This window comes from Staurois parvus, unplaced genomic scaffold, assembly GCF_062004578.1.
Source record: "Staurois parvus isolate SC_StPar_1 unplaced genomic scaffold, SC_StPar_1.0 ptg000287l, whole genome shotgun sequence".
Lineage (NCBI taxonomy): Eukaryota > Metazoa > Chordata > Amphibia > Anura > Ranidae > Staurois > Staurois parvus.
Window position 1 is genome coordinate 26,442,248 of NW_028318083.1, and position 16,279 is coordinate 26,458,526.

The window sequence follows — 16,279 nt, forward strand, 5'->3', positions numbered from 1 at the left end:
ATATTCTATGTGGCCGAAATCATGCTGGAATCATACCAAAGTAACAGGTGTACTTTCCCCAAAGTCGCATTGCATTTGTGCTGTATGCATGTGAACGGGTAACATTGAAAACAATGTGATTTCCATTGTCACTCGAATCTGTGCGACTAATTGCATCTGAAATTGCACTAGTATGAACAGAGCAGATTTCTCCACAAAGGATGTGAACATCAGAGGGAGGATCATTGTTAGAATTAGTTAGGAGGCTAGTGAATCATGGGATAAGGTTTTTTGGTAAAAAGTAAAGTTCTCCACTAGAGTGGACAAAGCTTTCTTATCTTTGTATAGAGTGATAAAGGGTAGGGTATTCTATCAGCATTTCATAGCTGTCTGTGTTCCCCTCAGGTAATTTGCTCTAACATCCTGTCTTAGTGATATGACAGGATGTAATAAAAGCTCCAAAGGCCTTATGCATACCAGGCAGAAAAAAATACCAGTTTACAGGTGTTCAGCATTTATTTTTTCACCCTTTAAACACACCTCTATATTAGCCTATGTGTCCATACACACAGGCATTTATAGGCATTTTAGAAGAAGAGTGTATACAGACTGAAAAAAACCCCATAACCAGCGCAGTGTTTGGGCAGAAAACAGCATGAGCGTGCATAAGTGCATGTAAATACTAAACAAGTTTAAGAATGTTCTTGAGTTTATGCATTCTAATGGACAGAATAAATTAAAACTCTGGCAAACAGAATACATTAACGGCAAGCAAGCGAACACACATAAATGTGTGCAAACATGTTTTTTACCGCATTTGATAAAAGCAGCTTTTCCCCTTCCAGGAGAAAATACATTTAGAGGAGCTCAATGTGCATGAGGCCTAAAAGTGAATCATTGTCTCGTTTGAACAGCCAGAAAGGGAGGACCACATTCAAGCAGGTAGGTGTTTTTACTCCTTGCTGTGCCTACCAAAGTGATTCTGCCACTGTCAAATTCTCATCAGTGACAGGCTCGCCAGTATAGAAAAAGAAGGATGTAATTCAGCACACCTTGGCATAGTGATAATCTTGTCCTTTATTCACATAAAGCTACAGGCATCACAGAGTCTGGACTGGCTTCATAAAGGTATGTATAGCCATTTCTTCTTTACAGGGTTAGATATATTAGTTTTACCATGTGGCTGTGAGTAGGTTTGGTGTTAGTTAGGTTTTGGGTGAACCTCTACTTCTAATTCACCTTCTAATTCACCTCCGCAACATCTCCAAGACACGCCCGTTCTTAACCTCGGAAACTACTAAGCAACTTATTCACTCCCTGGTTATATCTCGCCTTGACTATTGTAACTTCCTCCTCATTGGCCTACCTCATTGCAGGCTATCCCCTCTTCAGTCTATCATGAATTCTGCTGCCAGACTCATCCACCTTACCAACAGTTCCATATCTGCCATCTCTCTCTGCCAATCCCTCCACTGGCTTCCCATTGCCCAACGGATAAAATTCAAAACATTAACAATAACATATTAAGCCATTTATAACTCTGCCCCAAATTACATCACCAATCTTGTCTCCAAATATCACCCAAACCGTCCTCTCTGATCCTCACAAGACCTCTGGCTCTCTAGCTCCCTTGTCTCCTCCCATGCTCATCTCCAGGACTTCTCCAGAGCTTCCCCAATTCTCTGGAACTCTCTACCCCAATGTATCAGACTATCGCCTACTTTGCTCACTTTTAGCCAATCTCTCAAAACCTATCTCTTCAGGGAAGCCTATCCTGCCCTCAGCTAATAATGGAATCTTCTCTTCCTCCTACCAGTCCATCCCCCACAGTTATTACCTTTTAGACCACTAGCCCCTCACTTTTAGGTTGTAAGCTCCAAGGAGCAGGGCCCTCCTAACCCTCTTGTATTGAACTGTATTGTTGCTGTATTGTCTCCCATTATATTGTAAAGCACTGAGCAAACTGTTGGAGCTATATAAATCTTGTATAATAATAATTTAAGTGTGCAACAGATACAATAAAACTAGGTAAAGAGTAACCTCTCCACTTGGGACACAGCAAGATAAACCTAAAAGAGTACGTAAACCTTCCCTGCTCTATCCAAAATGAAAAATAAAACGTGTGCCTCTCTCAATTTGGGCTTAAAATGTGTGAGGTTAATTTACTAAAGGCAAAATAGAATGTTCACTTTGCACGGGAGTTATCCCCAGAGCTTAGTGAATGCAGTGAATTTTTTCTTTGAAATGAATAACCAATTATGCAGAGAAAATAAAAAAAAAACAGCATTTTTGCTTGAACATGATTGGATGATGGAAGTCAGCAGAGCTTAAACTTTGGGGAAAATCCCCATGCAAAGTGCAACTTCCCTTGCAAAGTAAACACTATATTTGCCTTTAGTATTTCCACATCTTTGTGTATATTACAGCAGTTTTCATGTAGTCTTAAACAAGTATTTAACAGTTCAACAAGCTTCAAAAGGTGCTGGATAATGTCAATACTGTAAAAAAAGGGAAAAAAAAATCTTACTTGCAGCATGTTATCTAGTTGGATACTAAAGGCTGCCGATGGTTGTGAATGAGTTAACACATAAGAGACACACACAATTATGTCTTTTAACATTTTGTGCGTAGAAACGAAAAAAAAACAAAAAACAGGCATTTGGAGAACTGTATGAGGTGGCATTAGAATTTACATCAGTCACCAGTACTTAGTGATCATTACAAAAATGGACAGATTTCATATTCTTTGCCCTAAGTGTCAAAATTGCTGCCAGTTGTAAAGGCGGTGTAAGACCGGCTAATATATAGCACAATCAATAATACTTAAACCTAGCCAACAGGAGAACCATATTATATTATAGTCACACCATTGTGCTGCACTGTGCGAGTCTCCTATTACAGACTGCTGAATGGATCGCTTGTTAAGCCCCTTTCTAACTCTGTTTTGCTTTTTCATCCTGTGACATCATATGGTTTATTTTTTATTACATATACTGGGGTGACATTACAAACACATCCAAACAAACTAGCAACTCTGTGGCTCTGTGCAGTATTTTTGTCCTCTCATCCATGTATAACAAAGGGATGGAGGCTGCAATTTTGGTGCCCTGTAAATAGACTATAATTAGAGTTTCAGCTCTGTATAAATGCATTTTAAGTCTTATACGCCAGGAGTTCCTTCCATTCAGTACATGCGGTCCTCCGCTTGCCAGGGGTGTTAATGGCAGATGGCAGCATCCCACTGTGGAACAACTACTAAGCCACATGCCATTTGGTGAGTTAAATCAACATTCATTTATCAGCAATAGAATCAGGATGATTCAAATGTTGGTTTCACATGGAAGATAAAAGGGTCTGATTTACTGTCGAAAGGTTCCCTTAAAGAACTGTCAGATTTATAAAAAACCTACAGGTTTGGGTCTTGTTAATAAATTACAGGGGTCAGTGAGAAATCCATTTTGTATATAACCTATTTCACATTTTTTGTCTTTATAATATTTACAATGCCATACCCTGTCTAGTCATGCACATGATCACATGCTCCCAACCAGTTAAGCTGATTTGATTTTAAATTCCACTTTACAGTCAATGTGCATGTGTCCACCAAACTAGTCCCATGACAGCCTGCTATGGTCATTCATGTGTCATCGAAAAACATTTTTCCACAGAAATCAAAACAATTGCAATTCACTATGAAACTTATACCCAATTAAAATACGAAAAAACAATATCACATATATGATTATTATTATTCTGTTATAAAGAATATAATTGATATTGAATGAAGGAGAAGGTAGTGGATAATTTGAATACTCACAATACTTTTATTTCTGTTTAATTTTGTGATTACTTAAAGCATATATTTTAAATTTCAGTCGTTTTCTTTTTTATATTATTAATGCAAGAATAACATAGCACATTATTCACAAAGACAGAACCAGCAGAAACATTTTTCTACGTACAGTTACAGAATTTGTATGGGTTAGACAAGTATCCCAGAATAGGAGATTTAGGGGAGCAGACAAAATCTGGAGCAGCTGCATATAGTAACCAATCAACCTTTAGCTTGTTCAGCTGGGCTTTCAAAATGGTTGCCATGGACAGCTACCAATCTTGGTAAATTCCGCTCATTTTCTTTTGATACCAATTGTCTAGCAAATACTAAGAATTGTTTTTTTAATTTTGGATAAAGTGGAAAGGGAATAGAACCCCTGCCAGTTTTTATTGAGGTCTGTGCCCCCATTAGGGAGATTCACTCTCTCTATTTGTCCTGTTTACCATTATCATTGAAATTGAAAGTAAAAGAAAATACCACATTTTACGTTGCCCCAGAAAAGTAATAAAAGGAAAATCTTCCAATGGAGACACTAGTTCTGGTGACCTGGGGTCCCCAAGGAATTCCCTTAATTTGCAGGGATTTCCTCTCACTTCCTGTTTGGCTATGGGAAAGAAAGTGAAGAGAAATCTCTACAATGGGACACAGATGGCAAAAAAATATCTGACAGGGGTTATAACCCTCCCTTACTCTATCAAAACGTATAGTTCTATTTTAACATTTGTCCTCAAAAGTGACTTACAATAAAGGGATTGAAGAATTGAAGTTAAAGCGGAACTTCATCCAAAAGGGGAAGTTCCGTTTGTTTATATCCTCCCCTCCTCCTTCCTGGGGGGTGGGGGGGGGAGTGGGTACCTGGTTTAACAGGTTCCCAGTTATGGTCAGATGTAACGCGGTGATCTGAGCTGTAAGTTTGCCCCCCCCCCCCTCCTTCCTCTGCAGCCTTCTTGGACACTTAACAGGTCCCAGAAAACTGTGGGGCCATTCACAAAGCGCAGCTCACTTCACGCATGTGCAGTATGAAACAGGCTTCACTGCTGGCTTCCCTTACTGAAGATGCCAGCACTTGGACCTAAATCCAATTGAAGAATCAGGTTGGGGAGGACATCGCTATATCCCTGGATAGGTAAGTGTCCTTATATTAAAAGTCAGCGGCTACAGTATTTGTTAACTGCTGTATTTACATTTTTTGGGGGGAGCCTGGTGCTCCGCTTTAAAGAATAAGAGGGAGTGTAAAAGAAAGAGTTGTAAAGGGAAAAAACACAACAGCAGAAAGGAGACCAAAATTCTGAAGAAGGAAAAAGACTCACCTATTCACTTATCCCTTTAGGGTTAGAGTCTCAAATTAAAGTGATTGTAAATGCTTGATTCTTTTATTAAAATGTCATACTTACCTGCACTGCACAATAGTTTCGCACAAAGCAGCCTTGTCATCCTCTTTTTGGGTCCCCCGCTGGCACTCCTGGCTATTCCCCATCTGACTGCCCCCATAGCAATCCGCTTGCTATGGGGCACTCATGCATGCTCGCTCCTGAGCCGCACTGTGTGCCCCGCCCTCTGCTTCCTCCTCACTGACTGTGAACTAAGTGAGTCTGCTCTAGATCAAGAATGGGTTTGGGGGGGAACTACACACAAATGTTTTTTATCCTAAAGTGGTTGTAAAGGTTAAACCTTCTGCGTGTTGCTCCTCCCACTTACCTAAGCCTGAGCTCGACCCATCAAAGTGCACAGGAGCCTCGGCTCTCCTGTGTCTCTCTCTTCTCATTGGTTGAGACAAAGCAGCAAGAGCCATTGGCTCCCCCTGCTGTCAATCAGAGCCAGTGAGGAGAGATTGGTGGTTGGGGCTGAACTGCACTCTTTGTGTTGTACAGACAGAAAAAGAGGGGCTTGGGAGCGAGTACATACAAGTTCCCCCAGAGCAAGTAGCTGGGGGCACTCAGCAGGGGGGAGGGACCAGGAGCATCAGCAGGGGATCCCAGAAGAGGAGGATTGAGGCTGCTCTGTGCAAAACCATTGCACAGAGCAGGTAAGTATGACATGTATCTTATTTTTTATATTTTTTTAAACCCGACCCTTTAATATCACTTTAATGTAGAAAACACATTAAGGTAAAAAAAAACCTTCTTCCTTTAGAACCACTTTAAATTCCAGGGCAGTAGTGGTTCCCACCATGAAGAGACTTGAAAAGTGGGAATGACACATAGCATCACACAGTCAACTATTTTATGGGCTTCTTTATTCTACACTAGTAAAGTCTGAACTTCTACCAAACCGGTGCTATCTTTATTATTTTCCCCCAATGGAAAATACCCTTTTAAAAAGAAAAAATTAAAAATAAAATGCTTAGTACAGCTATGACAGCACTACTTGGCTGACCAAAGTCCAGTAGAATTTAGGGTACTGATGTACAGAGGTATTTAATACAATAATTATTTGGCACTGGAGGGGTATAATGGATCTTAATAAAAAGTCCGCCAATCTAAAAAGTTAATCAATAAAGTCCAACTGGTAAGGGAAGGAGGGAAGGGAGAGAGGGGGGAACAGGCTGTAAGTGTTCCCAAAAGGCAGTGGACAACGGACAGTAGCATCAGTGGCAGCACCCTCATAGTAAGTAAGGAGAGAGAAGAGAGGGGGGCCCCTCTCTTCTCTTTTGTCATGTACAGAGGTATAACTTCTTGATACTCTATGCTAACTCCTGTCCTCTCATTTTTATTTTGCACCATATAATGTGGTAGTTGTAAGCTCCGAGGAGCGAGCAGGGCCCTCCTATCCCTCTTGTATTGAACTGTATTGTTGCTGTATTGTCTCCCATTATATTGTAAAGCGCTGAGCAAACTGTTGGCGCTATATAAATCCTGTATAGTAATAATAATAATAGTGAAATATTGTACATGAGGGGCTTCTTTCTCTTTATTTAGCTTTTCTGAACAGACTGATCCGCCCCCAACCCAAAGGTGAGCAAGTAGATGCTTGCCTTTCGTACTGCATTCAAGTATTACATTGGCTATGTTGTAAGAGTCTGCATTGTAAAAGGATGCACAATGCTCATTGACACAGGCAGCAGCAGGCAGCCCTTTACCTATATTAGCACAATATCTAAATAATTTACAGTACACTGGTTAGGAATCCCCGCCCTAGGGCAAGAAGTAAATGGTTCTCTTTGATCATGGACACAGTCAAATCAAGGTTTCCTATTCTCACTATTTTTTGTGGGTATCACTTTGTATGCTGGTAAGTTTTTCATTGATCGCATTTTAATTTTACTTCATGAAAGATTACCTTTTCCATACACGAATCTGTAAAAAAAAGCAACATTTTTATATTTATGCAGACTAGCAATTTGGTGCAATAAGAGCGAAAATTCATGGACCTGTGCTCCTGAAAAAATAACCTTCCCCAAATAGGAAGCTTGTAACTCTCAGATTCACAACCCCCAAAACATAATTTATGTTATGTTGCAATTGTATGGATTACAGCAGATTATAATGCTGATGGAGCATTTAGGCAGGAAGACCCCGATCTTGGCAGATCATTAGCAAATGATTATAGCATGTGTAAGAGGAGATGGTAGGATTGCATGGGAGTGACGTTTGTGTTTTTACATCTGGATTCATACTCAGAAATAATAAACTATGTAACCTTGCTGACGATACTGCTAGGCCAAACCTATAAGTATCACTGAGAATTTAGAACCAGCACACAACACAGAATATAACCTTACAGTGTGTTGGTCTGACTCTAAACTTACTACAGAAAATGGTTTTCAGACAACCTGAGCACCTTTATCTTAGGTCTCATGCACATGGGCATGAAAAACACTGCTTTTGGAGGCATCTGGTGGTTTTTTATGTCCCTGAACACAGCTGCATTTTAGCACGCAAACATTTAAATGTAATTGCACACAAGGGTGTGATAAAATGCCCCAAACCTGCATTCCTGGAGAAGCGTATTTTCACTTTTTATGCATAGAATCGCATAAACACAAATATTCTAGCCCAGCAGAATAAGTTTATGCCCTTGCACTTCTAAATGCCATATGCACCTAAACGCAATTACACACCAAGATGATCTTTTTTAGGTGGATTTTTCCACCAGCTCCTAGCAGAGAGATCCAGCATAATTAGGAGCATTTTCATATGGCCATGTGCATGAAGCCTTAGCTTAGCAAGTCTGCCTATTTATGCACGCAAATACTGTACGTTCTTCTATTGACAATACCACTTTGTGGAATGAAATTTTATTATTATTATTATCATTAATAATAATAAAATTATTATTAATGATAATAAATTATCAATTATAACACCGGAAGTAGTGCTTCTGAGCCGTGCAGGGTCCCGGGCGGCGAGGCGGATGGGGGCGGGACGGCGTCCTGGTTCACTACAATGTGTCACCGAGTCATTGTTCCATTGGTGTCATGGGGACTGGGCTAGGCATCCGAAAAACATGGGACAAATACGTCCCTTGGTCCTCAAAGGGTTAACCCTTTGAGGACCAAGGGACGTATTTGTCCCATGTTTTTAATTGCCTGTATCATCTGATTTAGATCTTAAAATATTTTTTTTTTGGGGTGTGAGTCAAAATATTAGTTCTTATCAACAAATGGATCTAGCTTTTTGCCAATTATTTCATGAAATGGCTTAGCTACAGCAACTGAAGTGTACGAACTTTAAAAACAAAAAATTGATTCTTTTGGCGTTCCAAAATCTTACGGTCTTCAAAGGGTTAACCTGGTCTAGTATACGATCATCTTTAAAGCCCAAGTTTAATCTTATTTTGTTTAGTAGAGAACAGAAGAAGGGTTAGAGCTAGCCAGGTTTTGTTTGTCGTCTCTGGAAAAATTTCCTCTCACTTCTTGTGAGGACAGGAAGTCATGGGAAATCTCTCCAACAGACAGACAAAAGCAAACTGGGATAGAGAAGGATATTAGAAATTCTAAATTGTTTTTATTTCTGTTTGTGCCTTCCTATCCCAGTAACAAAAGTCCTCCTACACAGAACAATCTGAATCCAGCCTTTTAATGGTCTAAATACTGTGAGAAAGAAGATTTGATTTCTTAAAATAAATTGTGGGAAGATTCCCTTCAATTATCCAATCACGTGAAAAGAAAATCCCTATTTGCCTGTTTCACTTGCACATGACTGGATAATTAAAGAGCAGTTTCAAATAATTTGCAAATTCTTTAGTAAATGAGCCTCATCTTTTGTGTATAGTTTAAAAGTTAAGTTCACTGTTTAGGAACATGTTAAATGCTCCATCCGTATTTAGGGTGTAACATGTTCCTGCTCCGGCAGCAATTTCTCTCGATCGCCACCTCATTGACAGCGAGCAAAGGATCTTATGCCTGCACCCGCTGTCACAATTCAAAAACAGTTCAAAGTGCGGGGATTCGCCTACATGGCTGTGTCATTAATTTACAGTTTCCTGTGAATGCATGAACTACAACTATTATCAGTCCTTTGTGTTGGGGTGACATTTAAAGCCATTTATCTTGGGGTGATAGAGGAGCTTCCAAAAAAGTGGACCTTCCATTTGCTATGGAGAATGTGATTATCGTCTGATTTGAGGTGTATGTTTAGGGGGTGTTTTTTAGACAGTATAATTTTTTTTTCAGATACAATAATATATTACATTTTTGTGGCATGACAAATTACATATGTATTTGGCTATGATTACGTTTTCAGTGAAAAATGTATTGTCACCTTAAAAATCAACATTTCCTAATGTACCAAAGACTACTGATTACTATATTTGACTCACTGAGCAATAATATTTGTAATTCATTAATTTGTTCATTAATTCATTCATCTTTTTGCAACATATGTGCTAAGACCACATATTACTTTGACAGTCATCTCTATACCTAAAACAGAATAGGAAGAAAGAGGATTTGTTTATCTCTTAGATACATACTGTGCGCTATTTCATGTGGTGGCAGAGAGAAGTCTGCTCTTATATAAATAGATCATGCCTTGAAGCTTTAAAAAAAACCCTCAAATATCATTACAAAATCAAAAAAGAAAACTTTTGAAAGAGTGGTAAAACATAACACATTGACTGACAATCACAATTAGGTAAATTTGAATCTGCTACCCTCACCCTCAGGGACCAACACAGGAAGGTAAATGAATAAAATAACAAGAAAATGAGTGAATACGGGCTCCATTGGGCCCCAGGACACTGCCAGCTTTCTCACCTATCTCAGTGTTATTTCTGACAGCTACAAACAAAGCAGTGACCATGTATGTTTGTTTTACCTGTTTATCCTATACAAAGTCAAAGAAGCAAAACAACATGTTTGTTTATTTAATGTCCTGAGCAGACAGAGACAATTTAGAGATGTCCAACCACAATTATTCCCATTCTACTGAGGACATGCATCACTAAGGCTGGCCATACATTATACAATTATCTGGAGATTTTTGGTTTAGATTTACCAAAAACCATATAATAGGAGGACAAACCTAAACAACACTTTCAGTTGTATCCAATTAGGCAGGCCCTTGCACTACATAGTTGAAGGTAAATCTAAAGGAAATTGGGCAGACAATTGGAAGATACTTGTATAATGTATGGCCAGCCTAAGAGACACCATTAGAGGATGACCTAAACAGGGGGCCTGGACTAAGGCTTGTGATAATGGGCACATGCAGAATGTACAGTTTAAAGCCCATCTCCGGGCAAGGGTGATTGGATCCATCTGAGCAGTAAAGGAGTGACATGTGGAACCTGGTCAGCTCTGCTTTTTTAATTTGATGCTTGCAAGATGATCCCTAGTGTGACATGGTCCTTCCAGTGAAGGGAATCCTCTCTCTACCCCCAGCCTGCTAACTGGGCAGTGAAAAAAAAAGAAAAGACTGATGAGGTCATCCCTCAGCTCATTCTGCTCTCTCCTCCTATCAGCTTATAACTTGCCCACATATTTGTACACCTGATTGACTTCTAGTCCTTCCTCTCCCTCTTGCAGTCTGAGTGCTGCTAGATAAGGGATTACAAGAGGCTGATAACAAGTCAGATTCCTGTACCTATATTGGTTAATTATTCACTTATTAAAAGAGAGGTTTAGGATTTTTTTTTAATGAATCATACTTACCTAGGTGGATGCAGTATTGATTTGATGCTGCATCTGTCCCCTGCTGCCCTAAGGCTGAGAACTGAGCGATCAGACACCACTGATCGCTCTTTTCTCCCTGTCGCTCTGAGCAGAAAGTGGTGACTGTCATCGCCGTCTGTTCTGCCCCCCCCCCCCCCCCCCCCCCCCAGTGCTCACTGGAGCGCAGGGCTGTGCAGGGGGCTGGAGCGGCTGGCTCAGGCTCTCACCGGGTCGCTGAGAGGCTGACCCAGGTGCCGGTCCAGGCTCCTGGGTGGATCCCAACCATATGGTCGCGATCATTCCCCAGCCTAGACAGGCTGAGTGATGTCAGCCGACAGCTAACTTTAGCCTGCTGTCAGCTTAAAACGAGTCAATGGAGTGCAGAATGAACTACACTCCTGTGATCCACAGAACTACAGCCATATGAGCTTTGGCTGTATTTATCCTTTAATAACTACACAGAGTTTCATTAAAGGTTACTAAAGCCACACAGTTTTTACCCTAATTAAATCTGCATTGGTCAGTACAACATAGGACTTAAAAGAATTGAAGAGCACATACTCACTACTGCGCAAGGACATCTCCCAGAATCCCAAGCCCTGTTCAGTCCTTTCCATCTGCCTGCGCATGTCAGTGAGGCAGGGTACTAACATCAGCTTGCCAGGAGTGTGCACTAAAGGGTGCCTCCATAGGACCATGCAAGGCAATGGAGCCAACTAAAATCAACAAAAAGCATCTTTGGACTGGATCATTTCAGAAAAGGAGGCTTTTAAAGAGGAAGCAGTCAAAGTACGTCCAAAGGTAAGCTGCTGTAATTTCTATTAAAATGTTAAGGTTTAATAACACTTTAACATGTGTGTGTTATATCGGCCCGAAGTTCAGCATTACGGATGAACTCCAGGAAAATTAAATAAAATCTACCTTTGCATTGGGCTCTGGCCCCCTCCCCAACCCTGCACAGCTGGGGTTAAATGCTTGTTCAGTATAGGGGTGTAGGAATAAGGTGTAATACTTACCCTGTCCCTTGGTCCAGCAGGTTCCAGCTCTGTTCTCTTCTGCCAGAAGCTCCAGGCTGTGTGCGGTCCCTCACACTCATCATGTACAGTGCAGGGCTATCAACCCCGCATGGTACATGGAGAAAGTGAACATGTGACCATGCTATGAATTGCCTTAGAAAGGTGGTAGTGCTGGACTGGTTGCATTGATAGAGGGAGTCAGGAGTAAAGTAAGCATTACACCTTATCCCTGCACCCCTACATTAAACAGGAGCTCCAGTCATTTTTGTGTTTACGAAAAGTCAGCAGCTACAAAAATTGTAGCTGTTGACTTTTAATAAACAGACCCTCACCTGTCCCAGGATCCAGGAATGTGCTCACACTCTTTCCCTTGGTCTTTTGTCCCTGGCTCCAGCTTTTCAAGTGTGGGCACCTGACTATGACAGCTTGCCGCTTCACAGCCGGGTGCTCACTGTGCACTTTGCATTGTCCCACAGTCTTCTGGGACCAGTGACATGGAAAGGGGGAGAAGAACTTCCACTTCTTATCACCTAGGCCACTGGTCTCCAAGCTGCAGCCTGGGGGCTGGAAGTGACCCTCTGTTTGCCTTTATCCAGCCTTTGGAGCACTATTCTTCCTACTGACACCAACAATGGGGGTATAATTCTTGCCACTGACACTAGCAACAGAACACTATTCCCGCCACTAACACCAATGATGGGGCAAGATTCTCCCCACTGACACCAATGATGAGGAAAGATTCCTCCCACTGACAACACCAACAGAAGCATAATTCCTTCTACTGACACCAACAATGGGGCACTATTCCTCCTACTGACACAAATGATGGGCCACCCTTCCTCCCACTTACACTAACAATGGGACACTATTCCTCCCACTGACACCAATGATGGGGCACTGAAGACGTTGCATTGCTTACTCCCTCTGACACCAGGACAATTTCTACTCCCTGGCCTAGGCGGTTAGAGTGGAAGTGGGAGTGGGCACCTGTCAAAATCAGGTACCCCCGCCCCCCCCCCCAAAAAAAAAATAAGTGCCATTTGATAAAGAGGAGGGGGAGGAAGCCCTAAAGTGGAACTTGCCCTTCTGGGTAGACCTCCACTTTAAATGAGAGGGCCCCTCTACAATGGAAGATTTTGTCCCATTATCAGTATTTCTATAGAATGTAATACATCAAATAAATTGTTTAGAAATTCTAAAAAGCAAGTGACACCTGACAGTTTTAGTCTGCAGACAGCTCTCAGTAGCCTCAGTCTAATAGTAGCCATACATGCTTTGATTTTATATGATCAATGTGCGATGTGATCACAATGACTGAACTAGTAAAATAATCAAATAGCCATCATTTCCCTTACAAATATAGACTCAATTTAGGTCAGATTCGATAAAACTGAGTTAATTGGCCAGGATGGAAAATTATCCATTGTTTTGCACTGATCGGCATCACCGAAATGGTTTAATTATAAATCCAATCTTATTTAGATTGTACAGATTATGAGATCACATGGTGCAACCGGACGTGTGATCAATAATTTATGATCATATTTTACAACTATTGATCAAAATCCAGTTTCCTGTGCGTGTCAGATCGATGGAATGGGTTGTCAACTACAGATCGATTATTCCTACCGGGAAATTGATCGAGAATTAATTATACAGGATTTATACAGCGCCAACAGTAGTGGCCATACAAGCTTTCGTAAATGTCTTTCTCCTCCCTTTAGATTGTAAACTCCATTATTAATGTAACCACTTGCCTACCGCCCTATAGCAGATTTACTGCTACAGGGTGGCCGCTCTGTGCAAAATCATATCAAAATCATATATATATATATATATATATATACACACACACACACACACACACACACACACACGTGATTTTGCAGTTCCGGGTAGGGGGCGTGAGCCGCCCTACCCGCACTGTCCTTAGTTTCAGCGAATGTCAATCACCAGGTCCCTGCTGGCAATTCTCAGCTGGCACTAGGTGATCGCTGCTAAAGCTGAGAGGGGAGAGATCTGTGTGTAAACAACACAGATCTCTCTCCTGTCAGTATGGACATGCTGCTTTCTCTCTCTCTGCACAGCAGAGAAATACACAGCAGCATGTTTCCCTAGTAAAACAGCACATAGTGTAAGCACAACACAACACACAGTTAACCCTTTGATCGCCCCAGATATTAACCCCTTCCTGCCCAGTGTCATTAGCACAGTGTCAATGCCTTTTATTAGCACTGATCACCGTATTAGTGGCCGTTAGTCAGTTCCCCATCAGTGTCAGAATGTCCGCAGCAGTCCTGCTATAAGTCGCTGACTGCCGTCATTACAAGTATAAAACAATAAATAAATAAAAATTCCAGTAGATATACTGCTATTTGTAGACTCTAGAACTTTCACGTAAACCAACTTCTATATGCACTTATTGGGAATTTTTTTTTTAGCAAAGACATGTAGCAGAATACATTTTGGCCTAAATTCGTGAAGAAATTTTATTTTTTGAATTTTTTTATTGGATGTTTTATAGCAAAAAGTACAAAATATTTATTTTTTCAAAATTAAAATTTTTTTTTTATAGTACAAAAAATTTTTAAAAAACGCAGAGGTGATTAAATACCACTGAAACAAAACTCCATTTGGTGGGGGAAAAAGGGTCATAAACAGGGGCGGACTGACAACTCATGAGGCCCCCGGGCAATAGGGGATCATGGGGCCCCTGTGTCCTTGCCCAAACTCAAAAAAGCCTATGAAAAAGGTACCAGGGGCATCTCATGGGGCCCCCTACTGACCCAGTGCCCGAGTTTCCAAATGGTCAGTCCGCCCCTGGTCATAAATTTCATTTATGTACAGCATTGCATGACCGCCCAATTGTCAGTTAAAGTAATGAAGCGCCGTATCGCAAGAAATGGCCTGGTCAGGAAGGAGGGTAAATCCTCTGAAGGGCAAGGGGTTAATACAGGATTGATATAGCGCCAACAGTATATAAAGGGGTGGCAGTACAATACAATACAGAATGAATAGGAGGGCCCTGCTCGTGGAGCTCTCCTATTCCCTCTGTATTGTAACTGCACTGTCCCCCTATATAATTGTAAAGCGCTGCGTATACTGTTGGCGATATATTATTATTATACAGGATTTATATAGCGCCAACAGTTTGCTCAGCGCTTTACAATATAAGGGAGACAATACATCAACAATACAGTTCAATACAAGAAGGTTAGGAGGGCCCTGATCCTGGGAGCTTACAATCTAAGAGGTCAATCCTGTATTGGAGGAGAAAGTCATTTCTGAAAGCCTGCATGGCCACTATAGAATGAATTACTGAAAAGGAAGATAAAGTTTCCCTGATAAGTGATTACACACACTCTCCCTAACAGGCAGCATTGAATGACAAGTGACCACTGTGTGGGCGGGGAATGCAAATCATCCCAAAGTGTGACAGACCACTCCAGACCTCTGTCCAGCCCGCCCCTTTCCCCCGTCCCGCCCACCTCATACCTCTGTCCAGCCCACCCCTTTTGCACCTGTCCCGCCCACCCCATACCCCGGTCCTGCCCACGTGACCTCGCCTCCCAGCCTGCACTATGATAACAGAGCGCCGTGTCAGTCAGGGCTGCACCGCTCACAGTGGCCGCTCGTCCTCACAAAGTCGGTGCAGTGAGCGGGCGAGGGGGGGCCTTCCAAGTTTCCCAGTCCCTTCCCGTCCTCCGCCGTGCCCGCACACACTTACCTCTGTCCTCGTCCAGCTCGGCGCCCTTGTTGTACTCGTACTCGAAGAGATAGTCGAAGTCCAGCTCGGGCTCGTCCCCGGGGGCGCTCATGTCTCCCGGCTGGTGAGAGGCAGTGGGTGCTGTGCGGGAAGCTCGCAGTCAGTCAGTCAGTGAGCTCTGTGCTCTCCTCCTCCTCGCCGGGGACCTGTTGCTGAGGCTGTGTGTGGCCCCGCCCCCTCCTCTGCTCGGTGTCAGTAGTGACTGAGGCTTCCTCACTTCCCAGCTCCTCCTGTGTGCCAGTGAGTGGCAGTGTGTGTGTGTGTGTGTGATACCGGACACATGATACTCTCCCCTCCTCTCTACACACTGTCATCAACCATCCCTCAGTGAACTGCCCCCCTGGGAGCTCTCAGATCATCGACCCTTCCACCTCCCCTGTACAAGGACTCACTTTGTTTTTATTTTTGGATTCTAACCCCTGTCAGCTTTTTGCCATCTGTGCCCCAATGGGGAGATGCCCCTGCACTTCCTGTTTCATAGCCAAAGCAGGAAGTCCCTGCTTGTCACCAGAACTAGTGTCCCCCTTGGAAGATATCCCTCTATTCCTGATCTGGTGACAACTCAAAATTTTGCATTTTCTTTCACTCTC

The 16,279-nt window shown here is 42.0% G+C and overlaps 1 protein-coding gene across 4 annotated transcripts in view; it reads right to left on the minus strand.

Annotated features, from left to right (window-relative positions):
- Positions 1–16,279, minus strand: part of NFATC1 (nuclear factor of activated T cells 1) — a 255,928-nt gene that overhangs the window by 226,837 nt on the left and 12,812 nt on the right. The window contains exon 1 of one of the 4 annotated variants that reach the window (XM_089682344.1): positions 15,651–15,903. The exons of the other annotated variants lie outside the window; for them this stretch is intronic. Within the exon in view, the coding sequence (XP_089538470.1) occupies positions 15,651–15,741 (91 nt within the window). The 5' untranslated portion in view covers positions 15,742–15,903. Of the gene's footprint in view, positions 1–15,650; positions 15,904–16,279 lie in introns of those variants that run through there. 4 annotated transcript variants of the gene reach the window in all.